Source organism: Phoenix dactylifera, chromosome 13 (genome assembly GCF_009389715.1).
Source record: "Phoenix dactylifera cultivar Barhee BC4 chromosome 13, palm_55x_up_171113_PBpolish2nd_filt_p, whole genome shotgun sequence".
Classification (NCBI taxonomy): Eukaryota; Viridiplantae; Streptophyta; class Magnoliopsida; order Arecales; family Arecaceae; genus Phoenix; species Phoenix dactylifera.
In genome coordinates, this window is record NC_052404.1 from 12260995 (window position 1) to 12277937 (window position 16943).

The 16943-nt window shown below is 39.2% G+C and overlaps 2 protein-coding genes across 3 annotated transcripts; both read left to right on the plus strand.

The window, feature by feature from the left end:
• The first annotated feature begins 487 nt into the window (after positions 1-487).
• Positions 488-10672, plus strand: LOC103716751 (serine/arginine repetitive matrix protein 1-like). Of its 2 annotated transcripts, XM_008804890.4 has the most exons (13): positions 488-655; positions 775-864; positions 1023-1145; positions 1232-1399; positions 1484-1570; positions 1713-1852; positions 5756-5818; positions 6320-6862; positions 6962-7087; positions 7202-7438; positions 7531-7635; positions 7779-7979; positions 9644-10672. In XM_008804890.4, exons 1-13 carry the CDS (start codon positions 635-637, stop codon positions 10428-10430), a joined length of 2691 nt encoding a protein of 896 aa, XP_008803112.2. In that variant the 5' UTR covers positions 488-634; the 3' UTR covers positions 10431-10672. The 2 variants fall into 2 exon arrangements, with proteins under 2 accessions (XP_008803112.2, XP_008803113.2); XM_008804891.4 differs by lacking the exon at positions 5756-5818.
• A 4996-nt stretch (positions 10673-15668) lies between these two features.
• LOC103716777 (protein PLASTID TRANSCRIPTIONALLY ACTIVE 16, chloroplastic-like) lies at positions 15669-16485 on the plus strand. The gene is made up of 2 exons (XM_039133192.1): positions 15669-16076; positions 16189-16485. Exons 1-2 carry the CDS (start codon positions 15670-15672, stop codon positions 16286-16288), a joined length of 507 nt encoding a protein of 168 aa, XP_038989120.1. The 5' UTR covers position 15669; the 3' UTR covers positions 16289-16485.
• Positions 16486-16943: the final 458 nt, after the last annotated feature.

Genomic DNA, 16943 nt, shown 5'->3' on the forward strand with positions numbered 1-16943 from the left:
TGACTTGAAAATGTAAAGTGTGCAGTCATATAACTCATTACATGATAGCTACAGTTCTCTGCTTTCTGTTAGCTAAAACTTAACAATGTTAACCCTAGTAGCAGCACATTATACATGGTCCTTTTAGCTTTGAGTATCCATTGGATCTAGCAATCTATGATAATGATCACAAACAACACATGCAAGTCCAATTTGCTATTGTGTTGCCTCTACATGAAAAAAAAAAGAAGTATGTGACATCGGAACATCACCTAGGAAATGTGTTTTCTTCAAAGACAAAAAGCATTACGGCATCTAGGCTGCGGGCCGAATAGGCCTCATCTGGTCCTATACTGCAACAGCCCATATATAGCCCATATATATATATATATTCCAAATCCAGGAGCCCAAGGCCAGCTCCATGACGTTAAGGCTTTCGTAATTTTTCACTTTTAGTTAGGGTCTTTTCGTGCGCGAAGTACCAATGAAAAAGACCGTCACCCCCTCGCGACCGGGTTGGACGCCTCGATAGGCTCCTGCAAGAAAACCCTCGCAGCGGAAGGATCACAATTCACAGGCGCGACTCCAGTGCTAGTCGCCTCCTCCTCTCCTTCCTCGCGTCGAAACCCTTCCATTTATTCGCAAACCCTAGAAGATGTCGGGCGGATTCTTCCGGGTGAGCGGAATCCTCGGCCGTCTCCCATCTATCCTTCGATCTCTTCCGCCGACTGGTTCGATTCTTCTGCAACCTAGGGATCGATTGGGTTTTTAACGGTTTCTTGCCATTAATTTCAGGGAACCTCGGCGGATCAGGATACTCGCTTCTCCAACAAGCAGGCGAAGCTTTTGAAGACACAAAAATTCGCGCCGGAGCTCGATCATCTGGTCGGTACCTCGATTCCACTCTAGCATTTTGATCGTTTGTTTTCCTTTTTAAGGCTCCTCCATTATTTAGTGTCCAATTAACGGAATCTTCCAGGGGTCGTTTAGGGTTTTTGGAAGTATAGGAATTGAATCTCGATTATCTTATACTCCATGTGTAGGTGGATATGACGAAGGTAAAGATGGATGTGATAAGGCCATGGATCGCAACCAGGGCGACAGAGCTCCTTGGGTTCGAAGATGAAGTCCTCATTAACTTTGTATATGGACTTCTGGATGGCAAGGTATTCTACCATTACTCTTTGCGAGCTTTAGCTGGTGCACATTCATCTGGAATTACGTTCAGCTGTTCTTACATTATATTAAACAGGAGGTGGACGGGAAACAGATCCAGATCCAGCTCACTGGGTTCATGGAGAAGAATACAGGGAAGTTCATGAAGGAGCTTTGGGCTCTACTGCTCAGTGCTCAGAATAATGCCAGTGGGGTTCCTCAGCAGTTATTGGATGCGAAGAAAGAGGAAACAGATAGGAGAAAGGTTTCTCAGAATTCTACCATACAGTTGTTGTTTTTGTCGTACTTTTTGTTTCCCGAGCTATCTAATGCTTCTTTGTTATTGCAGGCGGAGACTGATAGAATTGCTCAGGAAATTCAGAAGAGAAAAGAGAAAGTGGGAAGAGAGCTGGAACAAGAGAAACAGAGGGGGATGGTAACTTAACTTGTCTGAGCAAGAGCTCTCGTTGTTTAATTGAGGAATCTTTTTATTTGACATGTGTTTATCTCTCTATGCCATTCAGCTAGCTTCTCCGATTATTTGGGTTCATATCCTTCTTTACCTCAAACTACTGTAGGATGGGGCAGCTGAAAAGTCAAGGTCTGCTAATGCTGATTCTGGTTCAGTTTCAAAGCGATCACCGCCAAGGGCTTCTAGTGTTCACCCTGAAGAAGATAGAGAAGCGGACATGGGGCATCATTCAAGATCAAAAAGCTGGTAAGTAGCCACATGCCTTCCTGTCTCCCCCCCTTACTTTTTATATGACTTAGCAGTGCATTCGTGTTCAATGAACAATCCGATCCCATTTATAGGTGTTCAGGCTAAAATTCTTCTCAAACTCGCATGCATCAGATGATTCTTCATATAAGAATATGAATTTTTTTCCTCCTAAAGTCTAGAAGTTGATCATTGATGTTACAATAGCAAGTGGCCAACATTAAATCTCTATGTTTTTAGATATATCAGACATCATGCCCAAGCATTGAGTAATCTATCCAACTCCCCTTCACCTCCTTCCAACATACACACACATGGAAAAGGTAAAAAGAAACTTTTCTTTCCCTTCGATTCATAGTTCTCGCAATGATTACTTGGACTGGGAACAAGGTTTTCCTCATGGCATAGATCTTCACGGAGATCTCAGTTTGTATTAGTTCCGGCCAGTGGCTGATATGATTAGTTTCAAATATAGGCCTAAAGTATCCCTGTTGATATAAACTGATAACTCCCGGAATATTGGGTAAAATGATACGAGTATATCCACCAAGATATTGTAATTACATTTATTAATGTATTATTGGTTAATGCTAAAAATCAAAGTAAAAGACAACTCCAGATTTAACACTTCCATGTATCAATCTAGTCAAACCATGAGGAGGAGAGATGGTTGGGAGTCTTGGGACTGTCTGAGATTGGGCTGTTGGTCAAAATTGAAAGCTGTTGAATGTCGGATCTGGTTCATGGCATGGCAATGAAGATGAAAATTGATCTGGTCACTTCTTCTTCTTCTTCTTCTACTTTTTCGTTGGGAGGAGAAAGAAAGGTGGACAACAAGGAGGAGAAGATGTTGGGGAGGTCAGAAGAAGAAAGATGGGTGCACCGCATGGACGACATTGGAGCAGGAGAAGGGAGCATTAGAGAAGAGAAGAAAGGGTCGATGGAAAAGGCAGCTCTTTGAGGCAAGTGAGATGAATTTGGATGGCTTTGCGAGAAAGGAAGATAAGCTAGGCGTGGATGGTGGTGGAGACTGGCTAGGAGGGAGGGGGGCACAATAGAAGTGGAGTTAGGCTCTATTTGGCAGAGCTGTTGGCAGTGAAGATTTTTGAATTTGAGCTTTTTGAAATAGAGCTTTTTAAAGTAGAGCTTTTATAAAAAACTATTTGTTATTTGGTAATTTCATTTCTAAAGTGCCATGAAACTTTAATATGTGTTTGGTAAACAAACTGAGAAAGTACTTTTGGTATGACAAAATGACCATAAAGGATATTGCATAGTATTATACAACAGAGCATAATAAAATATAATATATGTTAATAGATAAATATATGATATGGTATAATATAATATTATTCTAATATAGTTAACATAATATTGTATACTATAGCATAATAATATAACATAATTTGATATTATATAACATAACATGTCAATATAGTATGATATAATGTAATATAATATTATATTTATAGCATAATATAATATTTTGATTAGGGTTCTTTGTTTGTTGGGGCTCTTGGAAATTTTTTTCTTCGTGTATTATGATATAAAGGGATACTTCCATTAATTATATGATTTTATCATGGGTATTTTGGTCTAAAAAGAAAAAAATAATAAATCTAAAACAACTTTTCGATGCGTGCTAAAAGTACTTTTTCGAAGAATCTCCATTTTGGAGCTTCTCTCAAGTAGACGTTTTCAACTTTCTGGCAAAATTAAAACAACTTTCCAATTTTTTTACTGAATACTCCTATTTCATCTAAAAGTACTTTTGGAGGGACAGAAGGTGCTTTCTGGCCCACTAAAAGCTCTGCCAAATGGGGCCTGAATCTTTTTTCTCTCAACTGAAATTTTGCCAATATCCAAATCTCTTTCCTTAGATATTTTTCTTGATAATGAATTTTTGGACGTTTCTAAATCAGCTCCATCTTCCATCTTGGCTTGGAGAACCCAATATCTCAGTTATCTTGGTATTGGGGACCTGTTTTCTAGGTATTGGGTACCCACCAAGATATCTGGATGTAAAAACCTTGACTAGAGGGTGGAGAATGGAGGAGGGTGGGTAGATATTAACAGAGAAACATTGCTAAAGAAGACTAATAGAATGATCAAAAATTTTGGTTAGTGAGGTTTCTGTACTAAAAAAAGCCTTCGGCTTGGTTCTTAGCATACATTATCATGGACAGTTGGGGATTGATTGAGAAATAGAGAGTAGAAGCGAAAAAAACAAAAGAAAAGGAACTCTGTTCCCAAAGCACAAGGGAAGAGAAGGACAAATAATTTTAAAATAGAACAAGATGACCTGATAATTGGTTTCAAGAGGGAGAAAGAGTAAAGGATTTTGTGCATCTAATCTGGTTGATCACTCCTCTATTATAGATGACGTTTGGTCGCTTAGGCATGCATAAACAGAGACATGGAACAAACAGTTCTAGCATCATGATTAGTCGCTAAACTATCTGAAGTTATAACTGAAGATATGTAGCATGACATCTTCTGATTGCGGTAGGAACTATAAACATATAGATTTCTTTGTTATATTTTTCGGTTCTCCTGTCATTCATTAATTTTCCGAAAATTGCATATATTAATGGCAAAATTAGACTCCTGCTTGTCATGGGATATGATGTTTGCTGATTGACACAGTTTCCATTAAACCTCTCTATTTATTTGTTGATATATTTAGTTTATTTTTGAATGACTAGATTGATTGTATGATCCATGTTTAATCTTGTTAACTAAATGGCTTCTTTCCCAACTAATCTTTTTCTAAGTCTCAGGGTGATGATGTTGAACTAAGAATCACTTCTAAAAATGATAAAAAAGTTGGACCATATTTTATCTTTATGCTTCATTAGTAGATTGGTTTGAGATACCCTCCATCCATCTTACTTTGTTTGCACTTCATGTGGAATAATGAAAGGTGGTTAACAAAAGAAGGTTGTACCCTGTCCTATGTGGCATGGATGATAACTAGTTCTTGGAAACTCATGACAAGTTTTTACATTCAGGAGTTCGACTTACCTCCAATATAAAAGATAATTCAAATGCTAGCTTTAGAGGTTTAGGCCAGCATCTAAGTTCTAAACAAGTTGCTCCTTATACACATTGTCTTGATGTGCTTTCACAATTTTTTTCTGCTGCTTTATTTTTGTGCCCTTATATTTTTCTAATTCCACCTGTAACAGAGTACTCCTGATTGTATCTGCAATATTTGCTTTGTGTTGTAATTGCTGTGGTTGTGCACTATGTGCAGGCATATATATCTGTTATGTGCTGATAAATTGTGCATAGAGTAAATGTTGCTTTCTGATCTTTTATATGATCATTATTCCACTTCTGTTTTGAGAATTGGTAGTATCTTGTGCATATGTAGTGCTTAATCATTTTGGTATATAGTATCATTGATGTGGGCAGAACTGTTTGGCATATTTTAATTGATATCTTAAGTGTGACGGAGTCATTTTTCTTTTTGATTTGTTAATCTGTCCGACTTTAGTAGCTCTAATAAATCTTTTTCAGCATGTAGGCATTTTCCACCATTGACTGTAGCTTATGCTTTTTACCACTGGTCCTGTGAGGTAATGTTGGTTTAGTATTGTTGGTTCTGAGTTGGGACAAATTGGGTGGATTTCTGATTTTATATGTCTCTCATGAATGAATAATTCGAAGGCAAGTGAAATGCAAGTTTTGCATTTATCTGTTGCATGAGCTAGTTTTTTCCCATAAACTAAATTACCCCTTTTGTTTAGGCCCTATTTTTCTCCATATTGAGATGATCATTCCCCATCTCGTCGGTAATGCCCTTTCTTTGATTTGATTTTCTATATGTTCCATCATATTATGGTTACTGTTACTGGTATCCAATGTGGGTCTTGACGTGTTACTTTTATTGTCCTCCAGGCAGACACCTTCACCAAGTAAGTCATTCAACAAATCATTTTCAAAATCTGGGAGCTACTCAAAGTACCTTTCTTTCTTTCTTTTTTGGTATCAGTTCTAGAATTTTGTTTATATATTCTTGTGATTTTAGCAGCCTATCCTGGACCAAGATGTCTTCTAAAATTATTTGAACATGATTACAGTAGATATTGGAGTAATTCTATTGTCTATTTCATATGGCTTTGCAATATGAGATGTTTTGGCAATATGAGCCACAATGTGAAGCTTGCCTAATCAATTTCTTGGTGGCTTCTCATAAAAATGAACCAAAGTTACCAAAAAAAGATCCTTTCTAGAGTATGGTCCATATTTCCATGAAATTTGTTAATTCATGTTCTGGAAAGTGTTTCTCATCAATATGATTATTCGTAATATTTGGCAAAAGAATGAAGTGTTTTGAAAAGATGATTATCATTTGTTGATGATTCAGTATCAGTTTAATATTTTCTCTCTCACGGACATTGTGATTTGCTATTGCTTTGGTTGTTTGTTTAAGCATGGTTGACAAGTGTCTCCTCCTATTAGGGGAGGTTGGAAATCAAGGAGCATATCTGTTTCATCTCAGTCACAAAGGTCAAACTCTCCTAAGAGGCGGTATCGCTCACCACCTAGACGGTCTATATCTTCTGAGAGGCGATACATAACTCCACCTCGACGTTCCATTTCTCCAAGCCATAGGCATTCACCACGATACAATCGATCACCTTTAAGACGAAGATCGCCTCGTACTAGGCGAAGATCAGTTTCCTTATCTAGGAATCGATCTCCCTCTCCTATCCGGCGGAGATCTCCTTATGCACGAAAAAGATCTCCATCATATGTGCAACGTGGTTCTCCTTCCTCGAGTCGCAGGTCTGCAGTTCAAGTCCGCAGGAGATCACCTTCTCCCTTACATCACAGGTCTCCTATCCGACGCAGGTCTTTGTCACTAGTAAGGCGCAGATCCCCATTTCCTTTAAGGAGGAGATCACCTCCACCTAGGTCTCCAAAGCACCGAAGGAGGTCACCTCTGCATTCGCCTAGAAGTCGTGTTGTGGATTGTCAAGCATCTCCATGGCAAAGAAAGAGGTCCTGATGCAGAGCCCAATTGTATACTGCTTTGTCTGGATTAGCTGTGGTAATGTTCTTCCATCACATTGCATGTCTGATGTGGTAGTACTTGTGCAGGAGCCGCAGTCCATATAGGAGCCAGAGTCCACCATATCCAACTCGTAGGAGTACGAGTAGGGAGATTGATAACCGTATTAATGGCATCAACTCTAGACATTATCGTGGTGGATACACATCTCAAAGGTAGTTCTTATTTGCTGTTGTTTGTCATTCCAGTCATCTTCCTTCTGGCATTCAAGGGGATATGTAAATATTCGTCATACAATTGTTCTTATGGCACATCTTCCAATCTCTCAGGTCTCGTGAAAAGAGGTCACCTCTTCATCATGCCTTGGATAGGAAGGTGGCTGAACGCACTGACTCAGTACATAAGGTTTCACAATTACACCGATTTCCAATTTCAAGGTCTACCCAGCGTGATTCAAGGAATCAAAACAATATTCATGATAGGGAGTGTGGTGCAGCATCAGATGAATCTCCAAGTCCATCAGAGTCACCATCCCATTTGCGAAGGATGGATCCAAGGGGAAATAGGTCTGCGTCTCTGATAATCCATGTGGTGTGAATAACTAGTGCTTATTCTCCTTTCCTGTACTGATTAAATTATGTTGGGTTTTCCTTTAAAGATCCCGTAGCCTTTCTGAGAGTCCTGTTAAACAACCTGGAAGACAGATACCTCCTCGTGACAGACCTGAAACAAGTAGAGACAGGGATCCCCTGAGTCATGCCAGGTCAAATTTTGTTCTACTATCTCTTGTTCAGCTTTCAAAATTTTCCAGTTCGATAGTGTCTCATAGTTATCGTGGTTTGAATTCACTTTCTGATTTTCAGGGAGGATGCTTATCGTGGTTTGAATTCACTTTCTGATTTTCAGGGAGGATGCTTATCATAGGGTTGATTCCTCATGCAAGAACAGTAGAGGTTCACCTGCTAATGTGCAGCAAAAGGATTACCATGCTAAGGACTTCGGTCCAGAAGAGTATTCTTCTGATAGATTGGCAGATGACTGCTCTCCAGTTTCCCAAGGTCGAGCTGTTAGCTTGGAAAATAGAAAGAAGGATTATGAGAAAAAAAGGTGATCCTGTCCTTTCCGCCCCCTCCCTCTCTCCCCACATGTTTATGTGTTTTGTTCTTTGTTTCTTGATATGGCAGTTTATCCATGCCTTCCATTCTGCTTCCCTCCTCACCAGTGCATTCTGATATATGCATGCACAAATGTATTTTTCCTTTCTTTATCATGCAATTGGCTGTTGGGAAATTGATTAAAGGTAAAATAACATATTGTAGCCTTAGAGAAATAAGCTTTACACTTTTTGAGAGCTTATCCTGTCTTTTGCCAAAAATGGTGTACTTCCAGAACTCCAGAGCTTCATACTTATTTCATTTTTGACTTATATTGTCATCTTGCATGGCGAAGAAAGGGTTAGTAAAGCCAAACTATGTAGTTGACTTGAAGTTTTATATTATGAATGAGTTCATCGATCAGCTTATTCTGGTTGTTGTCTATAGGTTGTGTGGGTAAATAACTTGCAGTCACTTCCTCATCTTGAGAGAAGATTTTCTATCTATTTAGCTTAACTTGTGGTTTCTGGTGTTAAGATGGTGAGACATAACTAGGAGCACTTTTTTGCCACAAACTCCTGCTGATTAATCTGTGTTGATTTCTGATCAACAGCTGCAAATTGAACATAAAAGTCAGATCTAGCAGACTGCCTTTGAGTCTGAGATTGATCTCCACAGTGTACTACAATTGATTTTAGCCTTGTTTATTGAGTTTTCTCAAGTCCCTTGTATGCGATCTATACAGCAATTGGCATCTATTACTATAGTAGTTGAAAACTATATGAAAATGATGAAACACCAATGTACAAAGTGTGCAGTTATTGCATGGTTATGCACAGCTAATTGGTGCTTTTGGAAAATGGTCCTTTAACTTGCGGAAAACTGTATGGTTCAAACTAAACTGGATTATGCAGTATCGGCTAGTTATAGACAATGCTTCATGGGCTTGGGTATGAGCCTTGGGTGCTGCTATGTGCCAAGTGTCGGATCTCTCTATTCTATAAGAATTTTTTCTTGCAGACCCATACCCCAGTGTTATGCCAATACCCATTTCTAAGTGTCAGGTGCGGGTACTTTAGGATAAATTAAAGGGTCCGAGTAACATCTACACGTGGCTGTGAAACATGATTCTTGTATCTGGTTTGCATGATACTGGGCAAAATTATATGGGAAGCTTCCATAGAAGTTATAGGGAGTGCCTTGGTTGCTTCCATATAAGCAAGCTCTTCAATCATAGTTGCTTGCCTGAATTTGAACTTTCTGAGAAGTTGTCCCACTATTAGTGTGAGGTACTTGGGCGGTTATAATGCGGATATAGTGGGTTCATGTGGAAACAGTTGGGGCTTCCTGCAACTTTATTGAAGAGGATCTCTCCTTGTAATTTGAGTTGTATTATACATGCTTCATTCTTCACATCCATTTTCAAAAATTGCATCCAACTTGAAAGTAACCACTGCCATGAAGGGCAGTACTAAGATCCATTTGGTGTGAGTTTGACACATCACCAACTCTATATGTACTTGGATGGGTTGCACATTGCACTGATCCCTTTGATGATTGAGAGGTCTATATACGGAACTTATTTTTGTGGAAGTTTTGTTAGTATTTAGTACTCTGTGAACTGTAATGTATATATGCACAAACATTTAGAAATGATTTTGGCTGTTTGTTTGGCAGTGAAGAAGATCTTCCTGAAAGACATAAACAACTAGTATCACAATCACCGGAGGGAATAGAGTATGGTCCTGGAAGAATAGTGGATGAAAGCTACGCACCAGATAATGCTTATGATAGAGAGCAATCGTCTAAGGAACATGCAAGAGATGCATCCTCTTCGGAGAAAAGGGTATCTGATGAGCAGGCAGTGAAGAACCCTTATGGAGATGGTTATGCAGTTAAAGCTGAGAGACAATCACATGCAAAAAGCAATGAATATAGAGAATCACATTATGACATAGAATCTGTTAAGAAGTCCAGAAAAAAGGTAGTCCGGAGCAACTGTTTGGATATCCATGATTTGGACTCTGAAGAAACTGATACACATAGATATCGGGAGATGGAAAAGCAAAGGCACAAAAAGTCATCTAAGCATAAAAGGGATTTGGATGACAGTTCTGAATCTGATTCTCAGATAGATGACAAGAAGGAGGCGAAGAGAAGGAGGAAAGACGAGAAAAGGCAACGCAAGGAGGAGAGACGTCTAAGGCGTGAAGAGAGGCATCGGAGGAAGTTGGAACGTCGTGCAGGCAAACTTAAAGTGAAATCTATTGATACTGTTACTCCCCCATCAGATTTGGAGAAAAATCATAATGATGCTGATGAATCTGATGGTGATGCTGCCATAAGAAAGGGTCCTCATCTAAGTTACACAGAAGAAACATTGTTAGAGCAGAAGAAGCTTGAGATTGAGCTGCGAGAGAAGGCCCTCGAATCTCTCAGAGCAAAGAAGGCTATCAATCATTAAACTTAGGATATTTGAGTTGCTGTTTGTTATTTACTATGCATTCATAAGTTCTGTAGAATGAGATATTCACATGAGGTGTGAGCATATCCTTTCATATAGCAGACTGTTTAGTGTAATCTGTGTTTACTCTGGCAGCTGAAGTCGGTAATTGCAGATTTGTTGAGCTGTATTTTGTTGCATTCAAGTTCAGACTTAGCTGCTAGATTTCCTGGTAATGTTCGTCTTAACTTTGCTTGGATGAATTTATTGTTTTGTAGGATCTTCAATTACTTGGAAACAGAGTCTATGATTTGTTGCTTATAGCTATTAGCTAATATTCAGTTATTGGTACTCTTCATAGGACTCATATGCAGTAATCATTGCTCATAGGATTAAATAATTTCTTATAGGATCTTCCTATGATAGTTTCATAGCTATTAGCCAGGGGAATTTGATACATTGCCATTTGAAAACTCGTATCAGGTTCCACAGGAACTATCATTCTATCTAATTTTATTTCATGTTAAGACTTAAAATCTCCACATGATCGAAGAAACAACCTTAGCAAGTGTTTAATCTCCAAATTAAAGTTCCTGACAATTTTCTGCAGCTGAGCTAGAAACAAAATCTGTTTTGTGTTGACTTATAAATGAGAATACTGTCAAGTATGACTTCGTAGATCTGGCCATGTGCAGAACCACCTTTAGAACCTCAACTCAGATGACATGCTGCACATGCTTTATAGTTTGCTGAAGAATGATTTGGTAACTATAATAGAAGCTATAATTCAAGCAATTAGTATGATTTGTTACATTGTTTTTTCGTTTAACCTCTGGATAATTGGCTGCTGGACTTGTTATGGAGACTTTGTAAATATACATCAGGATGATAAGCTTCCATCTCATGATAGTTTCATTGTCGTATCAACCTGACAATTCCCTTCATGGATGTCATCCCACTATCCCAGTGTATGCATATGTGCTGTAAGAATGTGTGTGTTGTTTTTTTTTTGTTTCATTTTCAAAATCGATACCTTTACAACTTGACAGCTAGTACATGTAAAATCTTACTCTACGTCAAGTTACTGCAAGCAAGATTTTTGGGGAAAGCTACTTGAGCGTAATTTAGTATGCATTTCACCACGTTAATTCTTATCCTTGGTATCATTCTCTTTCTATTACTCCCTAATGTTGGGAAAGTAACTGTAAAGCTCTTGTTGCCGATCGGAGAATATTATATACAGTTTCATGAGCAAACATAGTATTTCTGTTCATGCTAGCACTTTTCCTTCCTTTTCTTTTGCATACAGAGACCTTTATGAGTTGTGTATACCTGTAATCTGAATTTATATGTGATGCTGAGAATTGTTGTGTACCTTGGGCATTTTTCTGCAGTTGTTACACAACATTTTTGTATTGTATATCAGCATCATATCTAGAATATGAAGTACCATGTGGGTTTCTTTGGCTTGTATCGCTGAATTTTTAATCATCTTTATCATGCACAAAAACTACATGCTCAGCCAATATTGTCGAGATATTATTCTGACAAGGCAATTACTGTGCAATTAATCTTGTTTTTTTTAAGAGGATATGATTCTTGCTGGTTTCTGCTGTTTTGAGTAATTACTGCAAATGCATAATCATAGCTCAACGATTGGTGAAGTTCTAAATATAATTAATTCTTGTACATTTCTCCTTGATCCAATTATGCTGCATACTTTATTTCATATAGTCAGCTGCATGTTGTATTGAATTGTTATTACATTTACACACGAGTCTTGTCTGTTTTGATTTGCCATGTATTCTGCAAACTAGTAGTTAATTGTTGTATCTGTAATCAGACTTGTATTCATCTAAAAAGAAAAGCAGCTTAGCCAGCACTCAGCACGTCCCTGAGTTGTAGCATGTTGCTATAGTAGACTTGGTAATGCATGATGTGTACATATTGCTAAATTATTAAAAAAATAAAAAAAATGCTAAGAATGGATGCTGAAAATAGAATATTGAAACCCATGAGTTAGGGATATGGTCAATTGTTTTTCTTTTATTGGCTCATCTGAATGCTTGATTACTATGGCTGTGGCAAGTTGTCTAGGTCGTTGGGATAACTCCAATTTATCGCATCTTTTCAACAACTTTTCTTATTCCATCTAGGGTCATCAAAAAAAAAAAGGAAAAAGAAAGCATGTTTCTATCTTTTATGAAATTTCATGGTTCAAGGCCACAGTTTCATGAACGTAGCAACTCCAGTTTCCTTTTCCTCTTCTGGGAAGTACTGATATATTTCATTTACATTCGTCATCCACCTTGTTAGCATTATTTAATGTAACAGTGTGTGTGAAGTTGTCCGTAACAATTGGAGGTTCCGAGCACTAATAGTCCTTAGCTAGCACCAAGATTTTAATTACTGGGTTTTTGGCCTTGCTTGTCATATGCACTGATCATGTGGCTGTTGAAAATCTTTTGTGCGTCGTATGGAGTTGGTTGCTCAGCTTCATATGCTCACTGGACTGAGAAAAAAACATCTTAATGCCAATGCTATCATGCAGATCTTGTAGGGTAAAACATGTTTGCAATTTTAAACTGTTTCAAAAGAGTGACGTAAAATATGGAGTATATTAATCATCTGAATTTTAGCTGATTTCTTTTTTTCAAAATTTTATTTGTCGAAATTATTCTATTGACGTAACTTTGTTCTTCTAGTGAGAGTATTTGTTCATAGACATCTGATATATGTCAGATATCATTACAGTGAATACTTGGAAGCTATTATCGAGTTCAAAGTATTTATTCATTTTTGCTATTACTATATTGTCCATGAAGATTATTGTTCAGATGAAAGCTGGCAAAAGCTAAAATTAATTTATGGGATTAATAAATCATCTAAGCAAATAAGGTATCAAAAATTGAACTCATGGTTTGAACTGTGTGTGTTTAGATTTAATCCTCTTTCTCCACGTTGAGTTCTCTCAATCTTTGGTTTATTGAATTCCAACTTTGTTTGTTGGTCGTCTACTGATATGTTATTGTTGAATACTATCGAGTGATTCAAAGAATAAAAAAAAAACATTTGATTTAGTATTCCTTCAACAAAACAACAACCAAAACTGAGCTTTGCATAACAACTTTTGTTGCTTTATGCTTAGTTTCATGTTATTCCCTATAAGATCAGGTTGATTTGGCTTGTTTATGGTGAGAAATAGGGAATGGACCAAGTAGATGTCTAACTTTAATTTTCTTAATTGGCCTGTAACAGATTGAGTTGCACTAGATTTGACCGAGTGTGTAAACTAAGTTTAAAACACAATAGTATATTAGCTCAAGGTAGACTAGTATACATAGTGACCCATTTTGTTGCTGCCTTTGCACAGTTTTCCTATTGCTGCTGTTAGTGTGGTAGAATATGTAGCTGAATTTGTGTGTACATTGCAGCACTGCATCTTTATTCTGGTCTGAATTTTTCATGGCTGTTAGCAGCCTAAAATGATGAAATTTCACTACCTGGTTTTATGATACAGGATAGTGTAGATGCAGGGTTACACTTGATAGAGTGATTTTATAGTCGGATATAGATAAATTGTGCTTTCAGGTTTTTGCAATTGCAACTTCTGTCCGAGGCAGAAATTCTTTATGAAAGAAAGAATGCCCAAGGTGTTGTTGCTGGCCTTGCTATATATTGTGTGTTAGGTTTATGATAGCTTTGGAGAACCACCTTGCAAAAAAAAGGGGGGGAAAATTTAGGCATGGGAGGTTGTGGATTAAGTGGTAAATCATACTGTTTTGCTGTGGATAATGAAGCAGACAATCTAAATGTGATGCATGTTTAATTGTTTGCAGCAATTAGATGGCTAGTATGCCCTACCAAGTGCACTGCTGCAGTTGTTGCATCTCTCTCTGCTATCCATCCGCTTGGCTACGCGCTTCTTTGTACTCTTTTATCCGTAGTCAAAAACCTTCAGTAGATCGGCTGCTAGCTATTTTGGCCCTAAGGTGCTATGCTTTTCCGCCCCAACAAGCCCTCTCCCAAGCCATCCACTGGGATCTTCTACACGCCGCGGAGGTGATGCCACACTGATCTCTGCCCAAGAAATCTGGCTAATGACCGACCCGACCTCCCTAGTAATTTATCTGGTGTTAAAATTCCACTGGCTTCCATCCCATCCAGATTTGCAAATGTCAGCGACTCGTCCTTCATCCAAGACTCGGCCGAGCGAGCTCACCTCTCCTGTCTAGAGGGGAAGGAGCCTGTCCTCGCTCGGCCAATAAAAAAAAACACTGCACTCCTCTCTTTGATGCCTGTTAGACCACGGCCAAGTGAAGAGGAAAAAAAAACACCACAGTCCCCCTCTTTGATGGCTGCGGCCCTGACCTCCAATCTCGAAGGTGCTTACCAAGACAGCATCCGTTATTTATGTCAGGCAAAATCCGTTTGTATTTGGAAAGCCAACAAATGGAGCGCTCGCAGACGAGAACCAAGCCGAAGGATCTACAATACCCAATTTCGGCAAGATTCCAGACGCCCAGTCTCTCATCCACGTCTCTCTTTGTCAGACGGAGGCGAAAGGATCCGCGAACGGCATTCGTTGCGGGCGCCACAGGACAAGCGGGCGTCCCCATTGCCCGTGGCTGTCTAATTCCTTCGTGTTATATCCCTGGAGCGTTCCATCAGGATTTCGAGAATCCTGAGACAGGCAGGCAGACCGGTGTTACCGTGCACCTCCGACCTATATAACAACGACAACTTGTATTATATTGTACTATATTAAAATGTTATCGTAGATGGGTTGAATATATCTGAAAAATCAATATATATTTTGTAGAAGTTATCCAAATTCGCTAAAAATTCTATCCTAATCACCAAGGAGATATTAAAATGGACAATTTTAATTATATAAGTTCATAAGGATTTAATCATAAAAAACTTGGTACATTTGAATCTATCTATGATTAAAAATATTTAAATTATATTATATAAAATAAAATCTTAATTTATATACTCTATTATTTATTTTATTATATCAATGCGATTGATACTGTCCATTTTGTAACTATTTGAAAATTAAATTAGAGGCCATAAGAATATATAAATTTTGATATCTAGATTTTTCTATAATGTAAATAATGTTCTACGATTTGGATGGTGCACAGAATATATTTATACATAGTTTGGAGTTTGGGTGAATAATATTATATATATAATATGTGGTCTTTGTACGGTGGGAATGCGGAGGAAATTAGAATCATCATAACGGTCCGATATGTTGGCAGATCATAGCACCGGAGGAGTCGAAGCGGCTCAACGCGGTGGAGTCGACGTTCGAGGAGGCGGAGTCCATCGCCAAGGCGATCGGCCCCGCCGCGAAGGTGGTGGCGACCATCAGCCCCGGCGAGAGGGGGCCCCCGCCGAGGTCACGGCCAACGGCGCCCTCCAGGTCGTCCGCGAGGCCCAGCTGGCCGGGATGGGCCACGTGGCCGGGGTCTACGACTCGGCGACTGGGATATCGGGGCCGTCCATCTACGACGTCCTGGACGGGATCACTTCCTTCTTCTCCAACCTCTTCTCTCGGTCCCAGCCGCTGGCGCCGGGGGAGTTCCTCTCCAAGGTGGTGGAGACGGACGTCACCTACACCCTCATCAAGGCCCGCCTGACCGAGGACCTCCGCCGGTACGTACCGAGCGAACCCAGGGTGCTGACGGATTCCGATTTAGTAGTATGATTGCTTCGCGTAGTTGCATTCTTCCTCAGTCACCGGCCCGTTATGGTGTGTGTGTTTCAGGTGGCGAGATTGCAGATTGCTACACTCGTCGCTGATGTTTAAAGAAGCCCAAGAGAGAGCAGAGGCAGCTGGGTCCTCCCTGGATAAACCTCTTGAGTAGAGCAAAGGGATTTGGTGTGTAATTCTCTTGGGACGACAAAACAAAAACACAAATTGCCACCATCAGAGGCCAGGCCAAGGCTCGAAATCTGCCACCACAGAAGGCAGCAACAAAGCAACGAGCTGGGAAAGCAAAACCTAAGCAGACTGATAGCCCAGACGAAAAACCAGAGCTGAGGAATGTATTTGGTTTTCAGCAAAAAAAAAAAAAAAGGAATGTATTTGGTGGCTTTTTTAACCAAGAAACAATTTATGTAGATGATGATGACCGAGTCTTCTAGCTGGTATCCATGGGGTGCAGTCTTCTGTTCAAATTGCATGGTTGGTGTCCTTTGAACCTCCTGAAAGCTATCTATCACGATTCATTTCTTGCCCAGCTGCTTCCCTGACAAGTCAGCATTCAAGGTAGGTTGGATATTTCTTTCTTTTGATGATATGTTTTATTTAAATATATATATATATATATGCGTGTGTGTGTGTGTGTGTGTGTTAAAAAAATCAAGTTTATTGTATATGGTTTGCCTGAAATTTTTGTGTGTGCTGCAACACCTAGATCTTGGGCTCGTGACGGTTCGGTCCATGGTTTTCTTTAGGTACTTTGGGCCACCTCAAGGTCTGCCTGAGTGAGGCTCGGTTCAGGAGTCGAAGCTTCACTT